This window comes from Pteropus alecto, unplaced genomic scaffold (assembly GCF_000325575.1).
Source record: "Pteropus alecto unplaced genomic scaffold, ASM32557v1 scaffold95, whole genome shotgun sequence".
Taxonomy (NCBI): Eukaryota; Metazoa; Chordata; class Mammalia; order Chiroptera; family Pteropodidae; genus Pteropus; species Pteropus alecto.
This window is the reverse complement of record NW_006441071.1, coordinates 12,368,674-12,391,143: the sequence shown is the minus strand read 5'-3', so window position 1 is coordinate 12,391,143 and position 22,470 is coordinate 12,368,674. Positions and strand designations below refer to the sequence as shown.

Here is a 22,470-nt window from a genome sequence, read left to right as displayed (position 1 = left end):
TGGGAGTGGGGAGGGCTCAACAGAAGGACAATGGATACTCCAGGCACTTGTGTCAGGGAGAGAGCCTCACCTTCAGCCCTCACTCCAACAACTCAGTGTCTTTCTGGAAGTCCTTGTGCTCTCCATGCACCTGACAGAGCGTTAGTGCTCAGAGCAAGCAGGTCCATCACTGCGAAGGTCCATTTGCAGACACAGCCCTTTAAGAAGCGTCTGGAGCTGCCAGCTACCACAGCCTCTGTCCCACTCAGCCTCTGGGACCCAGCAGCTTCACATCTTTGCCCCTTCCTACATTCTACCATTGCACGTTGATTAATTATTTTTCTCCCTCGTTGTAGTACTTCTGTTCATTTAGATCCCATGCGACTTTACTTGCTGTTTGCTCTGTCCTTCCTACACAACTCTGATGTGGTCGCAACAGGGATGAACAAAGCCTCTGTCATCAGCACCATTTTTTTCCTATTTCTCCCCACTTATTTTAATTGAAAAAAAAAAAAGAAAAATGAAATGAATTCCTTTATACTCTGATCTTAAATTTCTTATTTATCTGGCTCTGTTTTCTTTTTAACATGGATATTTCTTGACTTCCTGGCTTAAACATCATATTAATGTTATTTGTTCATTTTACTTAAATATCTCTATATACGTATCTGGCCATTTCAGGTTAATATTACCAAAATTATAACTAACTTGCAACTCATTTTAGTCAGCACGTTTTCCTTTTCTTCGAGAACAATGTAATTAATAGTGTGTACCTACTCCCTATTAGACTATGATCTTCTAAAAGGTAAACAGCATATTTTTGTGTGTGATTTTTTTTTTTTTTTACTCCCTGCACCTTGCACAGTGCTCTAGGTCCTAGTTTAGAAAGAGTTAGTTAGTTTCATGAATCAATGAAAGAATGATTAATAATTGTCAATCCCAATGTGGAATTTATAGAAGAAATATTTACTCTAGAAATACTGTAAATATACATGTGTATTCTATAAAGAGTTTATTGATACTAATGTGAACATCCTGTAGTAACATAACTTCTTTATGAGATATTATTTGAACTTGGCCTTATTTAAAGCCTGCAATACAGAGTTTAAGTAACTTTCCAAGGTCACAGTGTTAGTCAAGTAATAGGGCCTGTGTAAAACCAGATGCATGATTTGATACCCTAAACTCTTAACTGTGACACTGCTGTGTTTGCTTAGTATTCTTAAAGCTCCTTAAAATATTACATTAACATTTTGTTAGAATTGCTCTAAAGATTAATTTGGGAAAAATTGACATTTCTTTACCATATCACATTTTCTATTTAAGAGATACCTTATAATTCTCCTTGTATCCAAGTATTATTTTATGTTTTTTATTAACTTTTGATAGTTTTATTTATATTAATATATCATTTTTCTTGCTGAATTTTATTCATGATGTATTATACTTTTTATGTTACTTAGTAGGATTAAGAACTTTTTCTCAATATATTTTTCTAACAAATTATTGCTAGACATAAGAAAGTAATTTTTGCTTATTTTTCCAGATGTTATGTTAGTTACATTTTTTTTTACTATCTTTATAGTTTACTCTCATTTTCTTCTATCTTTTAAAAATATGGTAACATATATTTCATATAAAATTTAGCATTTTGATCTAGCAATTCCATATCTAGGTATATATCTGAAGGAAACAAAGTCACTATTTCAAAGTTTTCTTTTGGGTTCCCTGAATATACAATCATATAATCTCCAAATAGAGGTAGTTCTACCTTCTCGTTTCCAGTTTCTGTATTTATATTTGCTTTCTATGGCTTCATCATGTTAGCACAATACAATGCACTGTTAAATAGTTGGCTTTCTTCTTCCTGATTTTAGGAGCTGTTGCTTCATTGTTTTCTATTAAATAATTTTAGACCAATTATAAGTTCCCATGTATGTATGATATAATCATAGCATAGCTATATATGACTTTAGTTTATGCTACATACATTTTAGTTTATAGCATGAATACTTTAACTTAGCGGTATATATTTGGTATGTAAAAATAAATTATCATTTCTAATTAATACCAACTTTTAGATTGATTTTTCATAGAGAAGACTGGCACATTTGTCTAATAGGTACAATGGAAAATATAGTAAAATTGTGAATGTAAACTGAACTATAACTGGAAAGGCATGATAATCCCATATTTGAGAGCATCTTAAATATCAGACACAAGAATTTGTAATTCAAATTGGGGACTTGGGGGGTCATAAAAGACATTTGATCAATTAGGAAGAAAATTAGTTTAGGAAAATACATGTAACAACATGGAGTGAAAAGAATTTTCAATATGTAGCATGCAGCAGACTTTTGAAATGATACTTATTGTTTCTTTTTCTTTTCTCCACTTAGGAAGTTGAACTTAACTCATTAAGAGAAGCTTTGTCTTTTGTGTCATTAATTGATGGATATTATAGATTAACTGCAGATGCACATCATTACCTCTGTAAAGAAGTAGCGCCTCCAACGGTGCTTGAAAATATACAAAGCAACTGTCATGGCCCAATTTCGTGAGTAATATAGACTTTTGAAGTAAATTATTAAAGTAAATGAGATATTTACAAAGAAGTTTTTACACAGCAGTGACATACATAGGTTTAGAAGTTTAGGAAAAAATAACTGAAGTTGTTTTTGTAACAAATCTATTTACAATTAGATTAAATAATAATTAGAATTATTTAGGATATAATTTACCATCTTTATCCCAATCTATAATACTTCTAACTTATATAAATTTGACATTTAGTTGCCTAGGTATGTTATGTTTTCATGTATATTTTGCCTTTTAAGATGTGTAATTTCAATAAAACATGTAGCAAATTTTCAAAATCAGTAGTCTTTGTCACTGGTCTTTGCCATGGGTCTTCTATTAGACTTTGGTATTATATTAAATATTTAAAAAATAAATTTTTATATTAGAAATTGCTATACTAGAAGAGACATAAGTGTTTATGATATATTGTTTGCATAGTTAAATGATATTTTAGGAGAGTGAGTATGGTTTTTAAAATACTAAATTTGTAATCAGAGGCAGAAAATTCAAATGAATGAATTGTTCTTTGTTATTTTGTATGTCCAAATATAATACCTTTTATTTGTTTTTAAAGCAATATAATTGCCTCTTGAGTTGGTTTAAACTTATTGCAAAATAGTTTGGTACTTTTAACATTTTTCCTTAACAAGATTTTTGATAAACCTATAAAGTAGAGGAGACTTGTAAAAATTCTGAGTTTTAGATTTGACTTTTGATCTTTTAGATGACATCTTGCTGTTATCATTCACATTACTTCTTTCTTTAGAATGGATTTTGCCATCAGTAAACTGAAGAAAGCAGGTAATCAGACTGGACTCTATGTACTTCGATGCAATCCTAAGGACTTTAATAAATATTTTTTGACTTTTGCTGTAGAGGTAGGTATGTCACATTAAGTAATGGTAATATTGTTAGTCCTTATAATTTTACCTTCATGTTTATCTATCATATTTCTTTTTTAATACTCTGAATTATAGCTCTGGATATGATAACTAGCATAATAATGTTTACTTTACCTTAGGGATTCTGCATATATAATAAATAAGATATAGTTCCTAGGACTTATTTTTTTTAAATAAAAAATATTTTATAATGTTTTTCTATGTTTGTATTTGTATTTTATTTTTTGATGTTTGGTTGTTACAAGTGTATCAAACTGCATAGTCTCTTTTTTCACAAAAATGGAAATCTTTATCAAAACATGTAGAACAAAATAAATCAGAAGCAAACTTTCCTTTTACTAGTAATGTTTACAAGATTTGTGTGAAATATGGCAATAACATAGAAACCAATAGTATTGCACTTTAAACTAGCGATTTTCCAATATTAAAAATAAGGATCTACAATGTATGTTTTAAGTGTAAAACTACAATGAAACCTCACTGTTAGTATTATTTTGGATCTCATCTAAGGTTGTTTACTCTTTAAAGTTATCTAAAAAAATACTATCACTTATAAGGCAGTTTTATGGTATAAATCTTGAGAAACATTAAGCTGCTTCCAAAATTTATCTTGCTTTTTAAAAATAAAGGATTTTGTTATTCAATTATGTGAAGTTTTATAAAATGCAACCATCTTATATTTAGCATATGTAGAGTAAATTAACTGTCCATAAAAACAGAAGGTAGGTTACTTCATAACTTTAACATTGTTAAATACTATTTTAATTTAAAATCTATTTTAATTTCACGATATCTTCTTAGTATAATAGATAACAGTCCATTATATTCAATTAGCAAATCAAAATGTGTATATTTTTTATGTTTATTTCCCAGCCTAATATGAGGGCTATGTATCAGGGAGTGTAGATATATTGCCCTACTTAAAGACATTTATCGTTTGGAAAAAATAAGAAAGTATACCTAAAAAATTCTAATTTGACCATTGTAATTATTCAGTGTAGGCAAATATAGACAGTAACAGAAAGGGTTGCAATTATTAAGAAAGATCTTTTGGAGTAGGAAGAACTTGAAATTGACCTTGAAGTCAATTTAGTCGATTGTACATAAATAGTTCTAAGTGAGTTAAATATACTTATAAGAAGCAGCTCAAAAAAAAATAGATGAATGAACAAGTTCATGGTATATCATATAAGACAAACTGAAAAATTGAAAAATATTAAAATCACCATATTAGAGACAATATACAAATACAATAATGGCACAGTGGAATGGGTAATTGATTACCTTTACTTGTGGAATGGGGTATGAGTTGTTAGGGAGGACCTCACACAAAGAGTGGTACTCGAACTGAGTTTTAAGAAATGAGTAAAAGTTCATTGCTCAGAAGGAGATGTACATTCATAGGCAGAGAGATAACATTACATTTATCAAGGCATGAAATAGCGTGTTTGCTTGAAATTTTTGTCACTTAATATAGCTAGAACATAGGCTGTACGTTTGGAGTAGCAGAAGTTGAGATTGGAGTTGGAAGCAGAAGCCAGCTCAAGGAAGACCTTATATGCTAAATTAGTTTTAGACTTTATTTTGTAAATGATGGAAAGGTATTATGGATGGTATTATTGTTAATTATCATATCATATCTTTTTAATAAAGGGAACTCTTAAGCTGTTTCTGTAGGCTATACAATTGTAATTAGGTTCTTTTTTGAGGAACTAAGCACCTGTATCACCCTAAACTGATACTGCATTAGGATTCATGGTTCAAATGTCTAAATGTTCTGTTGGTTATTTTTTTGAGATCCATTTTTTTCACAACAATCATTAGGATTGTCTATCATGATTTTCCCTCCCTCTCTTTGTAATTAAACTTATATAGCGAGAAAATGTCATTGAATATAAGCATTGTTTGATTACAAAAAATGAAAATGGAGAATACAACCTAAACGGAACTAAGAAGAACTTCAGTAATCTTAAAGATCTTTTGAATTGCTACCAGATGGAAACTGTTCGCTCAGACAATATAATTTTCCAGTTTACGAAATGCTGTCCCCCAAAGCCAAAAGGTAAAATAATTTTCTAGTTATTTTTAAAATACTAGTAATGGATTATATATATATGATGAGTGGTATCATCAGGATATTGATTTCAAAAGAAATCTGAAAGAAGCTACTCCCACAACAAATTAATTTATCTCATCCTATTATACAAGCATCCTCAAATAGAATTGTTCAGTTTGGTTTGGATTGTCTAGGAGTGACTCGAAGTTCCATCATTCTAAAATGGTATTTAAAAATAATAATTGCTTGATATAAATCAGTCACTTATTTATTCAACTAAAAGAAAGACCTTATTATCTAATTGTAATATGTTCTAAGTAAAAACATTCATACTCTTTTAGAATCTAAATTTCTGTACTTTTAAAATAAAAATAGTAAAGTTGGGAATCTCTTGAAATAATAGGCTTATTAAAAATTATTAAAATTCCTGATAATTTATGTTAGTTAAGGAAGTGGTTATAATTTTGAGTGTTTGAAATGATTAGCTAGAATACATTAAAATTTAATGAATAAACTTCTAAAATTATTTCAATGAAAAAAATTATAGTAATAAGTTGTTAAGCTTTTCTGACTTATAGAACACATTTTATTTTACCCATTTGGAGCAGTTTGTATCTGCAATATTTGGTTTTGGTTTTGTGTGTGTGTGTGTGTATACACACATATATATAATTATTTCTTTTATTTTCTTTTACAGATAAATCAAACCTTCTAGTCTTTAGAACCAATGGTATTTCTGATGTACCAACCTCACCAACATTATTGAGGCATAATAACGTGAACCAAATGGTTTTTCACAAAATTAGAAATGAAGATTTGATATTTGTAAGTCATTAGATGCTGATTATTGTCTTTTTTGTCATTTTAAAATAACAGCTGTTTTCTTAATGTCCTACCCTATTTACATTTATGTGACATTTGGAGCTATTTTATTATGACCTATATTGTCAAAATTTTATTGCAATTTAAATATTTTTATTTCTTGTGAGAATATGATACCAAACTTGAGTTAGAAATTAGCAAAATTAATTCTTTTAAGAAGGGAATTTATTCTCTTTTCAGGATATTTAAAATATTTCTTTAGAAATCTTAAATTGAAAATTAAAAGTCTTCTATGAAAGACTGTATCTTAATTTTCAAGTTCTAGAGAAAGTAAGGGAAATTCAAGTAGTTAAAAATAAAGAAGGAACTGAAAACAGAGTAGTATGTAAGAGCTGATGTTTTGGCTATAGAATGATGTAGGGGGTTTGGGGTTAGTCTCTTTAATCAAGTGGATTAAGGTCTAAAAATAATACAAAGAAGGGCCAAGTATTAAGGCCTACACAAGACTAGGAGTCAAAGGCGATGCCATCTCTGAATAAAGCCAGGACTCTCAAGTAAATACATCCTCAGTAAAACAATATGTGGATTGTGAAAAATTAACCCACTAGCAAAAGAATAGGAGTGTTGTCTGTTTTAGCTGGGCTCTTAGTTAAGAAAATAAATCTCTCCCGAGAATTTGTAATCATAAGATTTTGAGTTTGGGTTTCTTTATACCACCTACATGGTCTGAGAAACCCTACACCAATAAATTAAAATAAAAAGTGGTACTCCCCTAGTAATACCTTGTGGTGCTTGGCAGAAACAGAAACAAAATATTTTTGGAAGAACATACTCTAAACCTAGGTCACCTAGGATTCCACAGATGAAATGCCTGCAAACATGAACTTTTAATTGAAAAATTTAAAGCGTATAGGGGAATAATCCAAGAGTAAGAAAGGGTCAGCAGACCAACAAATACCAAAATAGACTTTTCAGATAGAGATTATAAAATACATATACATATTTAAAAATATAAAAGAAGTTGAAAACATGGAGATAAAAACAGGAAATTATTTAAAAAGACCAAAAAGTTTTAGAGAAAGAAAGTATAAGCATGAAAAATACATTCATTGGCATTAAAACAAAATAGGAAGGTTAGAAAGCAGATTACTTATTGTGGAAGAGAGAATTCGTGATTTGGAAGGTATATCTGAAAAAATTTTAGATGCAGCAGATAGGGAGAAAGAAACGGAAATTGTGAAAGAGAGATTAAGGGACATGGAGAGTAGAATGAGAAGGACCAATTGATGTCTGAGTTCCATAAAGAGACAATAGATTGAATTATCAAGACTTGTAAAGACATGAATCCTCATGTGAATAATAGGAAGCAAAGAGTCCCCAGGTAACCTAATATTACAAAAGTAATAGTAGTAGAGCTTCAGTTTGAACACAGGCAGTGCTACTTCAGAGTGCAGGCTTTCAACAATTATTATGTAAGGATATGCAGGAAATATTAGTATTAGTATTAATAGCTAATTATTGAGCATTTTACTAAGTGCTTTCATGTATTTATTCATTTATTGTTCATAATAATCCTATGGAAAAATAGTTATTATCCCCATCCCTCAGATGAGGAAACCAAGGTAACTGCAGCACAGAGAGATTAAATTGCCTGTATAAGGTCATACCGCTAGAAGGTAGTAATAAGGAACAAGTCAGATATTCTGCGTCCACAGACCATAGAGTACTGCCTTTCTACTGCACTATTAAGAAAGGCAAACAATTGAAAGATTCACATGTAAATAAATGTAGGTAAACACTGACACTATTATAAAAAAAGTGATAATTATAGCTAATTCAGAGGGTTTAAGAACAAAGTGGAACTAAAATACACTTTATTAATCCTTTTTTTTTTTTGTCTTCTATTACTCTGTAAGGAAGCAGAATATAATTAATTTGGAATCTCAAATCTGAGTTTAGTTTGTAAGGCAAATATTCGCTAATGGATTTTTTAAAAGCTCTTTGTCATTGAATGTATTTCCTAATTCCCACATCTTTCTCCATCTTCACTCATTCTTTTCTTTCCCTTTTTTCTTCTAAAGAATGAAAGCCTTGGCCAAGGCACTTTTACAAAAATTTTTAAAGGTGTAAGAAGAGAAGTGGGAGACTATGGTCAACTGCATGAAACAGAAGTCCTTTTAAAAGTTCTGGATAAAGCACATAGAAACTATTCAGAGGTATGTATGTTCTTTGTGAATTTCATGTAGTTTATTATATTTAAAGATTTGACGCCTTTTGAGCCACGCTTCTCTTGCTCAGGCCTGCTTCCATGTCTAGAAGTGTACTTTCCCTTCTAATAAAACTTTCCTTTTCTACTGTAAAAAAAAAAAGATTTGATCTCATATGTATGCAACAGGACCTTTCTGAGAATACCTTCTGATGGGGCTATAGAAAATTATGGAGTATTTTTCTAATAACATTTCCAAACTAATTACTTTTAGCATTGTGTTATAGGTATTACTACATTTCTGCATATACCAAGGCAGTGGTTTTCAAATTTGGCTTCTTTGAGCTTTATAGGTTCTACAGATTTCCTCCACAATTTCATCTACTTAAAAAAAGTTTGAAAGGAACTGTACTTAGAAACATTCTAGGTGAAATATGGATGACTCCAGGCATCATCCAGAGATACTAGACCACAGAAATCCAGCTGCCAGTTGCTAGAGTCCTTAGCCTAACAAGCCAACACCAGACATAACATAACAAGCATTTATGATACGTACAATTTCTTAAAGGATGTTAGTGAAAGATGATGTGAACCATACAAATCAAAGAGTTTTTCTAATCTAGGACACCACAGTGTTGGTGATTGTGATCCTCAACAACCATAGCCAGAAGTTCTTGTCAAAGTTGAGTTGAGTTAGAGTTAATACCATGCAACTCTCTCGACATGGTTGTCATGATATTTTATCTGCACAGAGATTATTCTTAATTCCTTAGGAAGTGTTATCTGAACTCCCGTCCATTTACTGCAGTCTCATATTCCTGTCTCTGGTATCTACCTCTGTTAGTACTTCTGTTCTCTACTCTAGGTGCCATGGGTCTAAGTCTGTTTATCTTCATCCTTCACGTTGCCCTGTACCACTATTGTTCTCTTTGCTGTCTCCTTATTCCAGGCTTTCTTAGGGGTTTTCTCGGAATGAACTCTAGCATTAAGTAAAGTTGATTGCAGTTGCAAGTTCATTATAAGGGGACCAAAGCATATTGTAGCCTTATCTGTAGTTTTACTGAGAATAGGAGAAAGTGTATTTCTCTTATGGCTAAGAGCATCTTTCTGAACTATGAATACTTATAGACACAAACAGTAATTCTTTTGCATCTTTTGTATGGTTTTCTTTTTTCTTAGTCTTTCTTTGAAGCAGCAAGTATGATGAGCCAGCTTTCTCACAAGCATCTGGTTTTAAATTATGGAGTATGTGTCTGTGGAGAGGAGAGTAAGTAAAGTCTGGCTTCCTTTTGTTAATGTTATACCTTTCTCAGAACATCCATTTTTGTTTATATAGAAAATTCAGTTTCAGAATTATAGTTAGGTATCAACATAAACCATAAATTAACAGAAATTAAATATTGTTGAAACCAAAAACATTGTAGAACTTTTCAGTTATGTCTTCTTAAAAAAGAAACCAATGAATGAAATTAAACTGCAGACAACAGTTAATATATCTTATGTTAAAATGCTAAAAAAGTAGAGTATTATAGTAAACAAATGTCATATAATCTTTTATGTTTACCATAACAATATTAATTATGACTGGTTCAACATAACGTTCGAATAACTAGCCATCTCAAAATAGTACATATTTATTTGGAATTTTAAAGACGAAGCATATAAATGATATAGACTAAATTTTTAATGAAACTGACAGAAATGATTGGATGTTGATATTAGATATATTCTATGCCTATATTTAGACTGTTCATAAAAACTCACAAAGTTTATATTCAGAAAATTTCTATGTAATTCCCCATTTCCATTAGTAATATGGATTAAATAACACATTCATATATATTTGAAAAAAGGAAGTCTTTTCAAAGGCAGAGGTTTTCATATCTGGAGGTTTCTCTCAGATATCTCAGAGGGATAATGAAATGAGAATAAATCAAATGCAGTAGTTCGTGGAGAGTTCTGCCCACTCACCACCAACCAGAGTGGTTCTGTATTTATCTCTTTTATTTATTGATTTTTCTCATCACTTTTCATTTGGGGAAAAAAGAAGACTATACTTCCTTACAGAGTTTGAAAACAGTGTCTTTAGAGCACATAATCCTAATTCTTACACTTGCTTTTATACTTATTTCACTGATTCTATGGTGCACTTTTTTCACACTTAAAAATATTTGAAATTGGGAAGTGTGATATAATCAATGGCATGTCAGTTTAATTGGTAATTTTTTTCTTTTATGACATATAAAATAATGGGACATATGACAGTCTGATTATCTATGAAACATAGTAGGTGTTAAATGCCGCATAAAAACGTTTTATTAACCTCCTGTTCATTGTCCCTCCTGGATCTTTTTTTTTTTTTTTTTTTGGCACTTGCCCCAACATAAATTTACCTGCAGTCATTTTTTTTTTTTGAAATTAAATGTATCGGGGTAACATATGTCAATTCTTAATTATTGACATGTAGATTGTTCTCTAAATTAACTATGGGAAGCAAAACTTTAATTTGTTTTGTTACCCAGCAAGGCCCAAAGGCAACTTTTGATACTAACAGTTGTTATATACCAAATGAAAAGTAATTTTAATATTGGATAAAACAGAATCACGATTTGAATTTAGATCTACAGTATGCATTTTAAACCAAATATATGAAACATAGGCATGTGTGAAGTATAGTTATTTACTGGGCCATCAACTAACATGAATTACAATGTGAGAGTCTGTCAGAATTTCTTTAAAAGTATCTACCATGATACTATGCTTAAAATATTTATTTGAATTTTTGTGGTTTTTAAAGTTAAAAGATGGAAAATCTTTTAACTTTAAAAACCAAAATCCTTTCTCATTTATACTTTAGAAACAACAGAATGACCTTAATAAATTCAAATTTGAAATTGAGAACTTAAGCTTAAAGTATTACAAATTATTACTAGATGACTATAAATAAACTCTAAACCCAGTTAATTACTTTATTAAATAACATGCCTTTATGTAGAAACAGTCTTGGCTTTCAGGAACTTGGTCAATACGAACAGGATTGGGAATTTTTATCTGTGTCTTAAAGGCAGTCACTACTGTTTTTAGGAGCAAACACTTGTTTCTCTGGCAAAATATATCTTAATAGTATTTTTAAAATAGTTTTAAAGATAAAGCAATAAAAAACACTAATTTTTTGCTGCTTAAATTAAAGGATGATTGCAGTTCGAACTCCTTTATGCTTCCAGCAGAATAGATGTTGCTATTAATTTTTTTGTATAGAAGAAGAATTTCGGGAAATTTTGAATGTCTAAATAGTTTCATTTAGAAAAATTAACTATGTGAGAAATTTTTATTTGTTTCCAAACAGCCATAATTCACTAATAATATTCTATGGGTTAATATTCTGTTTATATGTGTATGTGTATATAATGTTATATTACATATAATTTTATATGTATGTAAATATATAATAACCTTCATATAACATTATAATGCATGTTATGTTATATATTACTATATAACATAATTATGTATAATATTGTATATATAAAATTGTTTCTAGTCCTACTTCTCACTGTTGTGAATAAACTAAAACCCTAAAATAAAATGGTATATAGCTGTTCAGCTTTCTTTGAATTAGTTGAGCTTTATGCAGTTTAATTTCTTTTTTATAATGCCCACGTATAACTATAAACATATTATAGAAGTTTTAAATTATATATTTTTTATTGTGTGTGTACTTGATCCTTATTATTATTATATTTTAATGCAGATATTCTGGTTCAGGAGTTTGTGAAATTTGGATCATTAGACACATATTTGAAAAAGAATAAAAATTCTATAAATATATTATGGAAACTTGAAGTGGCTAAACAGTTGGCATGGGCCATGCATTTTCTAGTAAGTAATTAGTATATCCTTTTATCAGAATTTGTTTCAGCTTTTGGAGCACTGTAGAAAGGATCTTGACCTGGGAACCAGAAATCAATCTGTAAAGGGATGCTGAGTCATTTAGAATAATCTCTGTTAGTTGATGAAAGGTATTATTTTAGGCATATATTTATTTATGTAAAATCACTTAAAAAGTTTTGTCATCTCATCAGTCTCTTACAGTTGCTGATAGACAATTGGTAGTTTGTGTCTCTTGGGTTTAGAAACATATAGAAACACATTATGCTAACTATGGATAGCAGAGAATCCCTGTAAGATGTACCTTTTTAGGTTGTTTGTGGGCAATTAGAAATGATGTCTAATAAAAAAGCAATACTGCTGGAGAAGAATAATATCAGAGGGCCAGCCAATGATCAGACCCCTCAGAATGCACCTATAATCAGCTGCTGAACAGAAAGACTATTTCTGTCAGCCACCACCTAGAAATAGATGCTATTTAAAATCTGTTTTAGAAAGTGAAGTCACATTGGATAGTTTTAATGTATTTGTTTTATTATGAGTATTGATCATTGTGTCACTTCAACTGTAAAACAGGAAGTACAGTGTTGCCATAAAATTTCCTTTTATTATCTCATAGCATGCTTCCAAATTAGTGTTTATTAATTAATACGTCTTACCGATTTTTCTTCTTTAAATCCATTTTGGGGCCTTGGACATATTAAGAGGTCATATATTTATGGCTTGATATTTGAATGTATGTGCATTTAACTTTAATAGGAAGAAAAAACCCTTTTTCATGGGAATGTGTGCGCCAAAAATATTCTACTTATCAGAGAAGAAGACAGGAAGACAGGAAATCCTCCTTTCATCAAACTTAGTGATCCTGGCATTAGTATTACAGTTTTGCCAAAGGACAGTAAGTTCTGCAAGGATCGTATTTAACTTTATTAAGCTTTACTTGGAGAGCAGCATAACAAATATGTTGTTAATTTTTCTCAAACTATTATATTGACACATTCTTGATTAATAATATTTATGTACAATTTTTAGCAATGTAAAATGTTATAGTTATGTCCTAGTCTCTGTCCATTTCTCCTTTCTTATAAGCATGTTGCTAGGGACTGTAAAATAATTTTTCAAAGCAGTTTTAATTGCTAATTACGTATGGAAGATCAGATTTTATTCATTTTTAAAGTGAAATTTTTTAATATAATTCTTTGAACCTTAAGTAAATCTTCTGAATTTTTCTTTCCTTAGTCACTAAATAAAAATTTGAGAAGATATGTTTATCTAGTTTGAGACCTTATTTCATCAGCTAATTCTGATTAAAAACTTTAAAAAAAAAAAAACAAAAAAACCTTTTGTGTTTCTTAACCTATTTAACACAGTCATTTAACATGAAAATTTCAGTCAGATATTTGAGAGGAGTTCTTTTGGTCCAAATAATGTTGCAATTCTATTTCATCATCTTAGCTAATTTCTCTAATTGAATGTTCCAAATTTAGAATCAAAATTGATCAACTTTTGTGCATTGATGCATGGTATCCTATTTGAGCCAATAGTACATAAGTTTGATGGCTTATCTGACAGTAAAGACAGAGAAAATAGAGCAGAAAAAGTTATAGAATCTTAGATTTGGTGCTCGGTGAAATTTTACCATTTGGAATGGGAGGCGAAGAAGGAGAAAATGTATTCATATGGTGAAGGAGAAAGGCACCTGTTTAATTATACAGCAAAAATATTTATATTGCTTTACCAAAATATACCAAAAGGTACAACAGATTATCCTTCATTCTTACAAAAGGTACATTTTGGATATCTTATCTATGTACCTATCTACCTATCTACCTACTTTTCTACCTATCCACCTGTCTATGTCTCAGAGATACCAGAAGGTAGGGTTAAAGTGCTCCCTCCTTCCTTGAATACGATTTTTTCTGATGAGGTCAAAGACCACAGAAACTTTACTTGGGAAATTCCATGATCTTAGCAGAACCTATGTATATTAATTCCGTACCCAGAATACTTTGGTTACCTACTGCCTGTTGGTTTTCATTTCTTCATTTACAAATTAGAACTGCCACTGCTCTTGAATCTTGAATCATGAGAACTGCTTGGAATGATGCTTACTTTACCTTTACCTCTTACACATTGTAAAGAAGTAAAAAATATATATATCAAGAAGTAATTTTAGGAAAAATTTTATGGAAAATAATTTTTTTGAATGTAGAACTAATAGGAAGGGGTAGAAAGACACTATGATTTAATGAAAAGAATTTGAGTCAATCCAGGATTTATTGTACAGGATTCTAATCTCTTTGTGCTACTAACAAATTGTATGCCTTTGAGCAAATTTTTCATTCTTTATAGATCTCAATGTTGTCATTGTTAAAGCTGAAATATTGAATTAGATGATCTCAAAGGTCCATTCTAGCTCTGAAGCATGTTCATGCACTTGCATGTGCACACACCACCCCCCAAACACATCAGTTTGAAAATGATTTGCATATAAAAGAATTGTTTACTTGTAAGAACTATTTAACCATACTTTGCTCCTATCATTTAAAAGTTCTTCAAGAGAGAATACCATGGGTACCACCTGAATGCATTGAAAATCCTAAAAGTCTAAACTTGGCAACAGACAAATGGAGTTTTGGTACCACTTTGTGGGAAATCTGCAGTGGAGGAGATAAGCCTCTCAGTGCTTTGGATTCTCAAAGAGTAAGTTTATACAGATTGTGGAGTTGGAATTACTCTATAATCCTTGACATTTACTTCACATGATTTTATATTTTTTAGCCCATCTAATGTTAAAAAGAAGGTTGATACAGCATTATACAATTTATTCTCAATATGTGGTTCTTTACTTATAGAAACTACAGTTTTATGAAGATAGGCACCAGCTTCCTGCACCAAAGTGGACAGAATTAGCAAATCTTATTAATAATTGTATGGATTATGAACCAGATTTTAGACCTTCTTTCAGAGCCATTATACGAGATCTTAATAGTTTGTTTACTCCAGGTATGTATATCGATGGAGCAATCTTACTGATTCTCCAGCTATCTTTTTTATTGTATTTAATAAATCTTTACTAATTTTGTAATCCCTTCTAAGAAGTTCTTGATGTCTTTTAGACCTTCTTAATTTCTTATGTTCACATGAATTTTCCTACTTTATACATATTCTCGTCTCCTTGATTGAGCAGTCTTTTCATTTTCTGAAAAGGCTTTTTCTCCTTCAGTAACCTAATTTTAGTTTGCCAGTTAATGAGTAGTATACTATAGAAGTTTATTTGTCTTATTTGACTTTTTAAAAAAACTTCTCTTTTTAAAAACTAGTTTACATGCATTTCATAATTGATTTTCTAAACATGAAGTAGATTTGTTTTTGTTTGTCCTCTCTTTTAAAATATGTAACTGAATATGCATGTGTCTAACCCTCACTCCAGTGCTTCCTGCCTTCTCACTAAAGTCAGAATACAATCTTACTTTATAAATACTAAAACTGCCTATTTCAGAAGGTGATCATTTATTCTTTACAAAAATCTTTCTTGAAAGCCTGCCATATTATGAGTAATAATTAAAGGCTTCTATTAATATAATCTAAATTATAAGAGTTGCCCTGTATTAATTCATATTTAGTATTTCTAACTAATTCCAATTTTGGTCAGCTTGAATACATATCAGTTTAACCCAGAGAAAGTATTTGCCAGCTTATGGTTATAATATTCTGTGTTTCTGCAGATTATGAACTATTAACAGAAAATGACATGCTACCAAATATGAGGATAGGTGCCCTGGGGTTTTCTGGTGCTTTTGAAGACCGAGACCCTACACAGTTTGAAGAGAGACACTTGAAATTTCTGCAGCAACTAGGCAAGGTAAGATGTCAGAAGTTTTTTGAATAGTTAAAGTATAATCATAGAACATTTTATTTAGTATAAAAAGGATTTAGAGATTCTCTAAAGTTTACATTTCACAAAATTTTAAGGAATGTGTATGGAAAAAAGGTTTAGTTGTCATATTGGAGAAGTGCTGTTAAATAAACAGCTATCTTTACTGAAGAACTTCTCAGAACCTTTAACATATAATGTGTGTTGAACATCTTCAAAAGGATGATAAATTAGGCAGTATTTCCCTAGTTGATTTGACTCTTTCTTGGCAGAGGGCGTTATGGTTATGAAATAGAGAAAAGAACAACTAAGCCTTTCTACTCACTTGCTTCTTCAGTCATCTGAGAAATAATCTGATTGTTCAGAGGCTAGATGTTGTTGACTGGACTATGTTCAGAAACTGTTTGCTAAAAGGTCACAGACATGCTTAGCCTATATGTTTTAAGGAATACCAGGAAAGGCAGGTTCAATTATAGTGGTAAGCTCTCTTTCTTCCCCTAAGTTTGCTAGTATAGAGTTTTGTGCCATGTGATCTTATGAATTGGATTTGGCATGGGTGCATTATGAAGGCCTCACTTAGGCCTTGAATCTAAGCTAAATGTTCTGATCCATCTTTGGGAGTTTATGTAAAGTGTTGGCTTAGTTATATTAATATTTTGCTGCTGTTCTGTGTTTGTAAAATATTCTCAAGAATGTTTCAAGGAATGTAGCAATGGCAAAAACATGGTCTTGGTATTTGGGTGTATTAGTTATCTATTATTATATAACAGATTACCTTAAAACTTAACAAATAAAAACAACAAACATTTATTATTACCTTGTTTTGGTGAGTCAAGGTTCTGGGAGCAACTTAGTAGGTGTCAGCCAGACTTTGCAGTCTCATCTGAAGGCTTGACTAGAGGAATATTTACTTCCAAGCTCATTGAGAGGCTATTGAGAGGCCTCAGAATGTCTGCTTCTAAGCTCACTTACATAGGCCTCTCCACAGGGCTGCCTTAGAACATGGCAGCTGAGAGCAAATACCCAAGGTGAAAGCCATAGTCTTTTTATAACCTAATCTCAGGAGTGCCATCACTTGCTATGTGATCTACATGATTAGATTTAACTTGAGCTTTCATATGGTCTAGATTTTTTTTTTAATTTACTTCAAATATACAACTGGAAATATAGTTACTTAGAATCTTGCACCTTAGGGAGTATGTTGTTTTATTCTTTAAGAATGCAATAATATCCAAAATATGCTAATTTAATTAATACCCAGATCTTAATTTTAAATGTATTATATCAACTTATCAATTCTATATAGATAATAAGTCTTAAATAAAAAGAAAATAGATTTCTTTAAAGACTGACCTTTTAAAAAAAAGTAGGAATATCCTTAGAGGCTAAAAATTTACTTTCTTGAGCAAATAAATCAGATCTTGTATTAGTCTGCTCAGGCTGCCATAACAAAATATTATAGACAGTGGCTTAAACAACAGACATTCATTTCTCATACTTTTGGAGGCTGGAAAGTCCAAGATCAAGATTCTAGTAGGGTTTGGTTGCTGGTGAGGGCTGTCTTCTTGGCTTGCATATGACCACCTTCTGGCTATGTCCTCATGTGACAAGAGAGCTCTGATGTTTCTTCCTCTTCTTATAAAGGTCCCAACCTTATCAGATTAAAGCCTGACCCTTATGACCTCAGTTGTCCTTTATTGCCTCTTCACAGGCCGTGTCTCCAAATACATCCACGTTGAGAGTTAGAGATTTATCATATGAATTTTAGGAGTATATGTATTCAGTCCATAACAGACCCATACTCCATCCAGCTCACTGACAGTGATGTCAAAGGGTATATTGTGAAGAAGCAAAGTTCTTCCTGGAAGTTAGTGATAGAAATTTAAAAATTCCCTGGCATGTCCCTTAGGTTGTCTTAATAATGTTCATGATTTGTGTTTAAATGCTTTTTGTAGTTGTTTATATTTCAGCTTATAATTCCTTTTGAAGAAATTAAATATATTGATTGACTACCCAACTATTGAAATATTTCCTTTTTTTGTTCTGAAAGTTGCCTAATGTAAGCTTAGAGATGTCTGTCAATTCTAACTATTAGAATTGCCTTTGTAATTAGAATTTATTAGTATTTGTGTAGAAAAGTTAAGATTTCTATCCTAATGTGCTGTGTTGGTTAGGGTAATTTTGGGAGTGTGGAGATGTGCCGGTATGACCCTCTACAAGACAACACTGGGGAGGTGGTGGCTGTGAAAAAGCTCCAGCACAGCACTGAAGAGCACCTCAGAGATTTTGAAAGGGAAATTGAAATCCTTAAATCTCTACAGCATGACAACATTGTAAAGTACAAGGGAGTGTGCTACAGTGCTGGTATGTTGCCCGTTGAAACCTGTTTTGAACTCAAGTATGTCTTTGGCATCCTGGTTAATAGAAACATATACTGCCTCAAGGTCTGGACTTATAATGTACCAGTGACCAGAGAGAAGACTGGAGATTGTGCTTGGTAGTGGTGGTGGGCTATAACTACAGGAAGTCTTTGGCTAGTTGGTTGATCATTCTCTTCACTGAGGATGATGGTTATCATTCTTGCTTAAGCTGACCAAATGAATTTCATTTTTAAAGAAAGAAATTATCATTGCTCAGATTTTCTTTACAATTTTTTAAAATTAGATCCTTTTTGTTCAATATAAGATGAGGAGAAAGGAAGTTTTCTCATTAGCTTATTATGGTTTTCATAAAGGGTTACAAAAGACTAAAACATAACTATTTTTAAAGCTTCTTTTTAAAACTTTCATTTGGAAAGCCTGTGTTCTTAACTATGGTATCATCTTTAACTTATAATGAAAGTTTTGTCTTCTTAGACTCAGATTTTTTTTATGCTTTAAGTCACCTGTATATGGTTGTTTTCTAATATTTCATCAGTAAAATATGGCATAGTAAAACATTCTGTTTTCATTTGTATGTTAAAAGGCCGGCGTAACCTAAGATTAATTATGGAATATTTACCATATGGAAGTTTACGAGACTATCTTCAAAAGCATAAAGAACGGATAGATCATAAAAAACTTCTGCAGTACACATCTCAAATATGCAAGGTACTGATATTCTGGCTATGTGTTAGAGATGAAGAAAGCATGTTGAATTAATTGTTAAGAAATCCTCTAGTTTTTCATAGATAATTAAGGGAGTATACATAGATAAGACTTTAAATTGTTTATGTTTACAAAACTAGCTGAAAGAAAAATGTTATTTTACCCATAGGGTATGGAGTATCTTGGTACAAAAAGGTATATCCACAGGGATCTGGCAACAAGGAATATATTGGTGGAGAATGAAAACAGAGTTAAAATTGGAGATTTTGGGTTAACCAAAGTCTTGCCACAAGACAAAGAATACTATAAAGTGAAAGAACCTGGTGAAAGTCCCATATTCTGGTGAGTATATTTTAGTATAATAAAATAAAACTTTAAGGCACAAACTTCAACCTTTATTTTTACTATTATTAATAGTTTGTCATTTATATATTTATATTTATAGCAAAAACTTATCCTATGCTTATACTGGGCTTAAATGCATTTTGTGGATTATCTCATTTAATCCTCATAACAACCCTTAGAGAATTTGGATTATCTCATCTTGAGCATGAGAGAACTGAATTGTTGATAGGTTAAATAGCTTGCTCAAGGTCAAGGTATTTTAGATTCTACATGTTATATCAAGTCCTTCTCTGTCTGATTTATTTCACTTAGCATAATACCCTAGAGGGGTAGGAGATAGGGAGATGGGTGAAGAAGGTTAAGGGGAACAAGAGGTACAGACTTCTAGTTATAAAATAAATCACAGGAATGTAATGTAAAGCATAAGGAATATAGTCAGTCGTATCATTATAACTTTGTATAGTGACAGATGGTTACTAGATTTATCTCAGTATTCACTTTGTAAGGTGTATAAATGCTGAATAACTATGTTATACACCTGAAACACATAATATTATATGTCAACTATACTTTAATAAAAAGAAAAGAAAGTAATTGTTAAAAAACTTTTTTTAAGTTTATCGGACAAAGAGGAAGGGCATTTCATGAGGAAAACAAGAACAAGGGAATTGGGCTTGCAAGTAAATGGCATGATTACAGAACGAACAGGAAATAATTGGAATGGGAGTGGTATCGAGCCCTGTACATACACCATGTTAATGAGTTCAGACTTTATTCAGTAAACAGTTTGTCAGTGGGAAATTAGAGGCTTTATCTAGGGGAATACCATGGTAGGATTTACATTTTAGGAAGATACTTCTACTTTTGATGGAGAACAGCAATTCTCAAAGTGTGGAGACCTCTGGCATCTGCTTTAGGGATTCTGTGATGTCAAAAGTATTTTCATAATAATACTAAGATGTTATTTGTCTTCCTGAGATCTTGCCCCAACCAATTCACAAAGTGCCCACAGGCAGCCGCCCCTTCCCTGCCCCTTTCCGGGGTTGTGCATTCTGCATAGGCAACAGACCTCAGCTAGCACAGTGTGCAAATTTGGGGGAAAACAGTGGCAGGTAGATCATTGAGCCAGCATAAAATACAGTATCACTTGGACAGATCACAGGGATTTGAGGGCCCATCTCAGAAGGTCTTGTAGTAATATGTGACTTTTGTTGGAGCCCACAGTCCCAGAACTGGCAGCAAATCTGCTACTATTCAGACCTGATAGCCCTGTGCCTCACTGAGACAGGGCCCCACCTACTCCACAAATGACCTGTGGCAAGACTGTTTCCAGGCAACCTAGTCCCATCCTGTGCTTTCTTAGGGGCATGAATTCAATAGCAAACTATAGCTCTCACTTTGTGTGGCCCATGCAAAGCCCTTGCATCTGGGAGAACTTTTGGTGGCAGGCACAAACCCTTGCCCACAAGCTTCAGTAATTCTCGAACAGATCTTGAATGTTTGCAGACCAAGGTGGGCAGCGGCTGGCTTTGCTGTGATCTGAGACTTTTATAGGGATCCACAGAGACAGCACTGGCATGTAAACTGATACTCCAGTGGCAGGCGGATATCTCAGTATATCTAGGTGACTCCCTGGGTCTCTGCACCACCAACACGAGTATTACCTAGAGGCTCTTCAAGTTGTGGAGTCTTATAGGCAAGTGACAGGGAGTCAGGCTGTGAGGCGCACTAGTCTTTCTGTTAAACTGCCCCAGGCCCCAGAACACATAATATCTTTCCATTTCTTTGTGTCTTCTTCAATTTCTTTTAATAGAGTCTTATTGTTTTCATTATGTAGGTCCTTCACATGTTAGGTTAATTCCTAGGTATTCTTTTTGTTGCAATTGCAAAAGGAATTTTTTTTTTCATTTCTTTTTCTGACAATTTATTGTTAGAGCATAGGAACGCTATGGATTTTTGAACATTGATCTTGTATCCTGAAACTTTACTGTATTTGTTTATTATTTTTAGTAGTTCTTGTGGAGTCTTTAGGGTTTTCTATAGAAATAATCATATCTTCCGCAAATAGTGACAGTTTGCCTTCTTCGTTTCCTAATTGATTGAATGCCTTTTATTTCTTTCTCTAGCCTGATTGCACTCGCTAGGACCTCCAATATTACACTGAGTAACAGTGGTGATAGTGGACAGCCTTGTCTTGTTCCTGATCTTAGAGGAAGTGTTTTTAGTTTTTCACCATTATGTATGTTAGCTGAGGGTTTCTCATATATGGCCTTTATTATGTTGGTGTACTTTCTTTCTATACCTATTTTATTAAGGGTTTTGATCATAAATGGATGTGGTATCTTGTCAAAGGCTTTTTCTGCATCTGTTAATATGATCATATGATTCTTATTTATTTTGTTTATGTAGTGTATCACATTAATCAATTTGCATATATTAAACCATCCCTGTGCCCCTGAGTTGAAGCCCACTTAATCATGGTGTATGATCTTTTTAATTTGTTGTTGTATTTGGTTTGCTAGTATCTTATTTAGGATTTTTGCATCTCTATTCATGAGAGATACTGGTCTGTAGTTTTCTTTTTTTATGTTTCAGAGTAATATTGGTTTTGGTATCAGAGTAATATTGGCCTCATGAGTTAGGCAGTATTGCCTTCGCCTATTTTTTGGAAGAATTTGAGAAGAATAGGTATTAAATCTTAGAATGTTAGGTAGAATTCACTGGTGAAG

At 31.9% G+C, this 22,470-nt stretch overlaps 1 protein-coding gene across 3 annotated transcripts in view; it reads left to right on the top strand.

Moving 5' to 3' along the window:
* Positions 1–22,470, top strand: part of JAK2 (Janus kinase 2) — a 91,048-nt gene that overhangs the window by 56,946 nt on the left and 11,632 nt on the right. For all 3 annotated transcript variants that reach the window (XM_015594501.2, XM_006918381.3, XM_015594502.2), the window contains exons 9-22: positions 2,379–2,536; positions 3,326–3,437; positions 5,337–5,523; positions 6,215–6,342; positions 8,421–8,555; positions 9,725–9,812; positions 12,297–12,424; positions 13,193–13,331; positions 14,985–15,136; positions 15,289–15,439; positions 16,162–16,298; positions 18,485–18,674; positions 19,275–19,399; positions 19,566–19,738. In XM_015594501.2, coding sequence (XP_015449987.1) covers positions 2,379–2,536; positions 3,326–3,437; positions 5,337–5,523; positions 6,215–6,342; positions 8,421–8,555; positions 9,725–9,812; positions 12,297–12,424; positions 13,193–13,331; positions 14,985–15,136; positions 15,289–15,439; positions 16,162–16,298; positions 18,485–18,674; positions 19,275–19,399; positions 19,566–19,738 — 2,003 coding nt within the window. The remainder of the gene's footprint in view (positions 1–2,378; positions 2,537–3,325; positions 3,438–5,336; positions 5,524–6,214; positions 6,343–8,420; positions 8,556–9,724; positions 9,813–12,296; positions 12,425–13,192; positions 13,332–14,984; positions 15,137–15,288; positions 15,440–16,161; positions 16,299–18,484; positions 18,675–19,274; positions 19,400–19,565; positions 19,739–22,470) is intronic.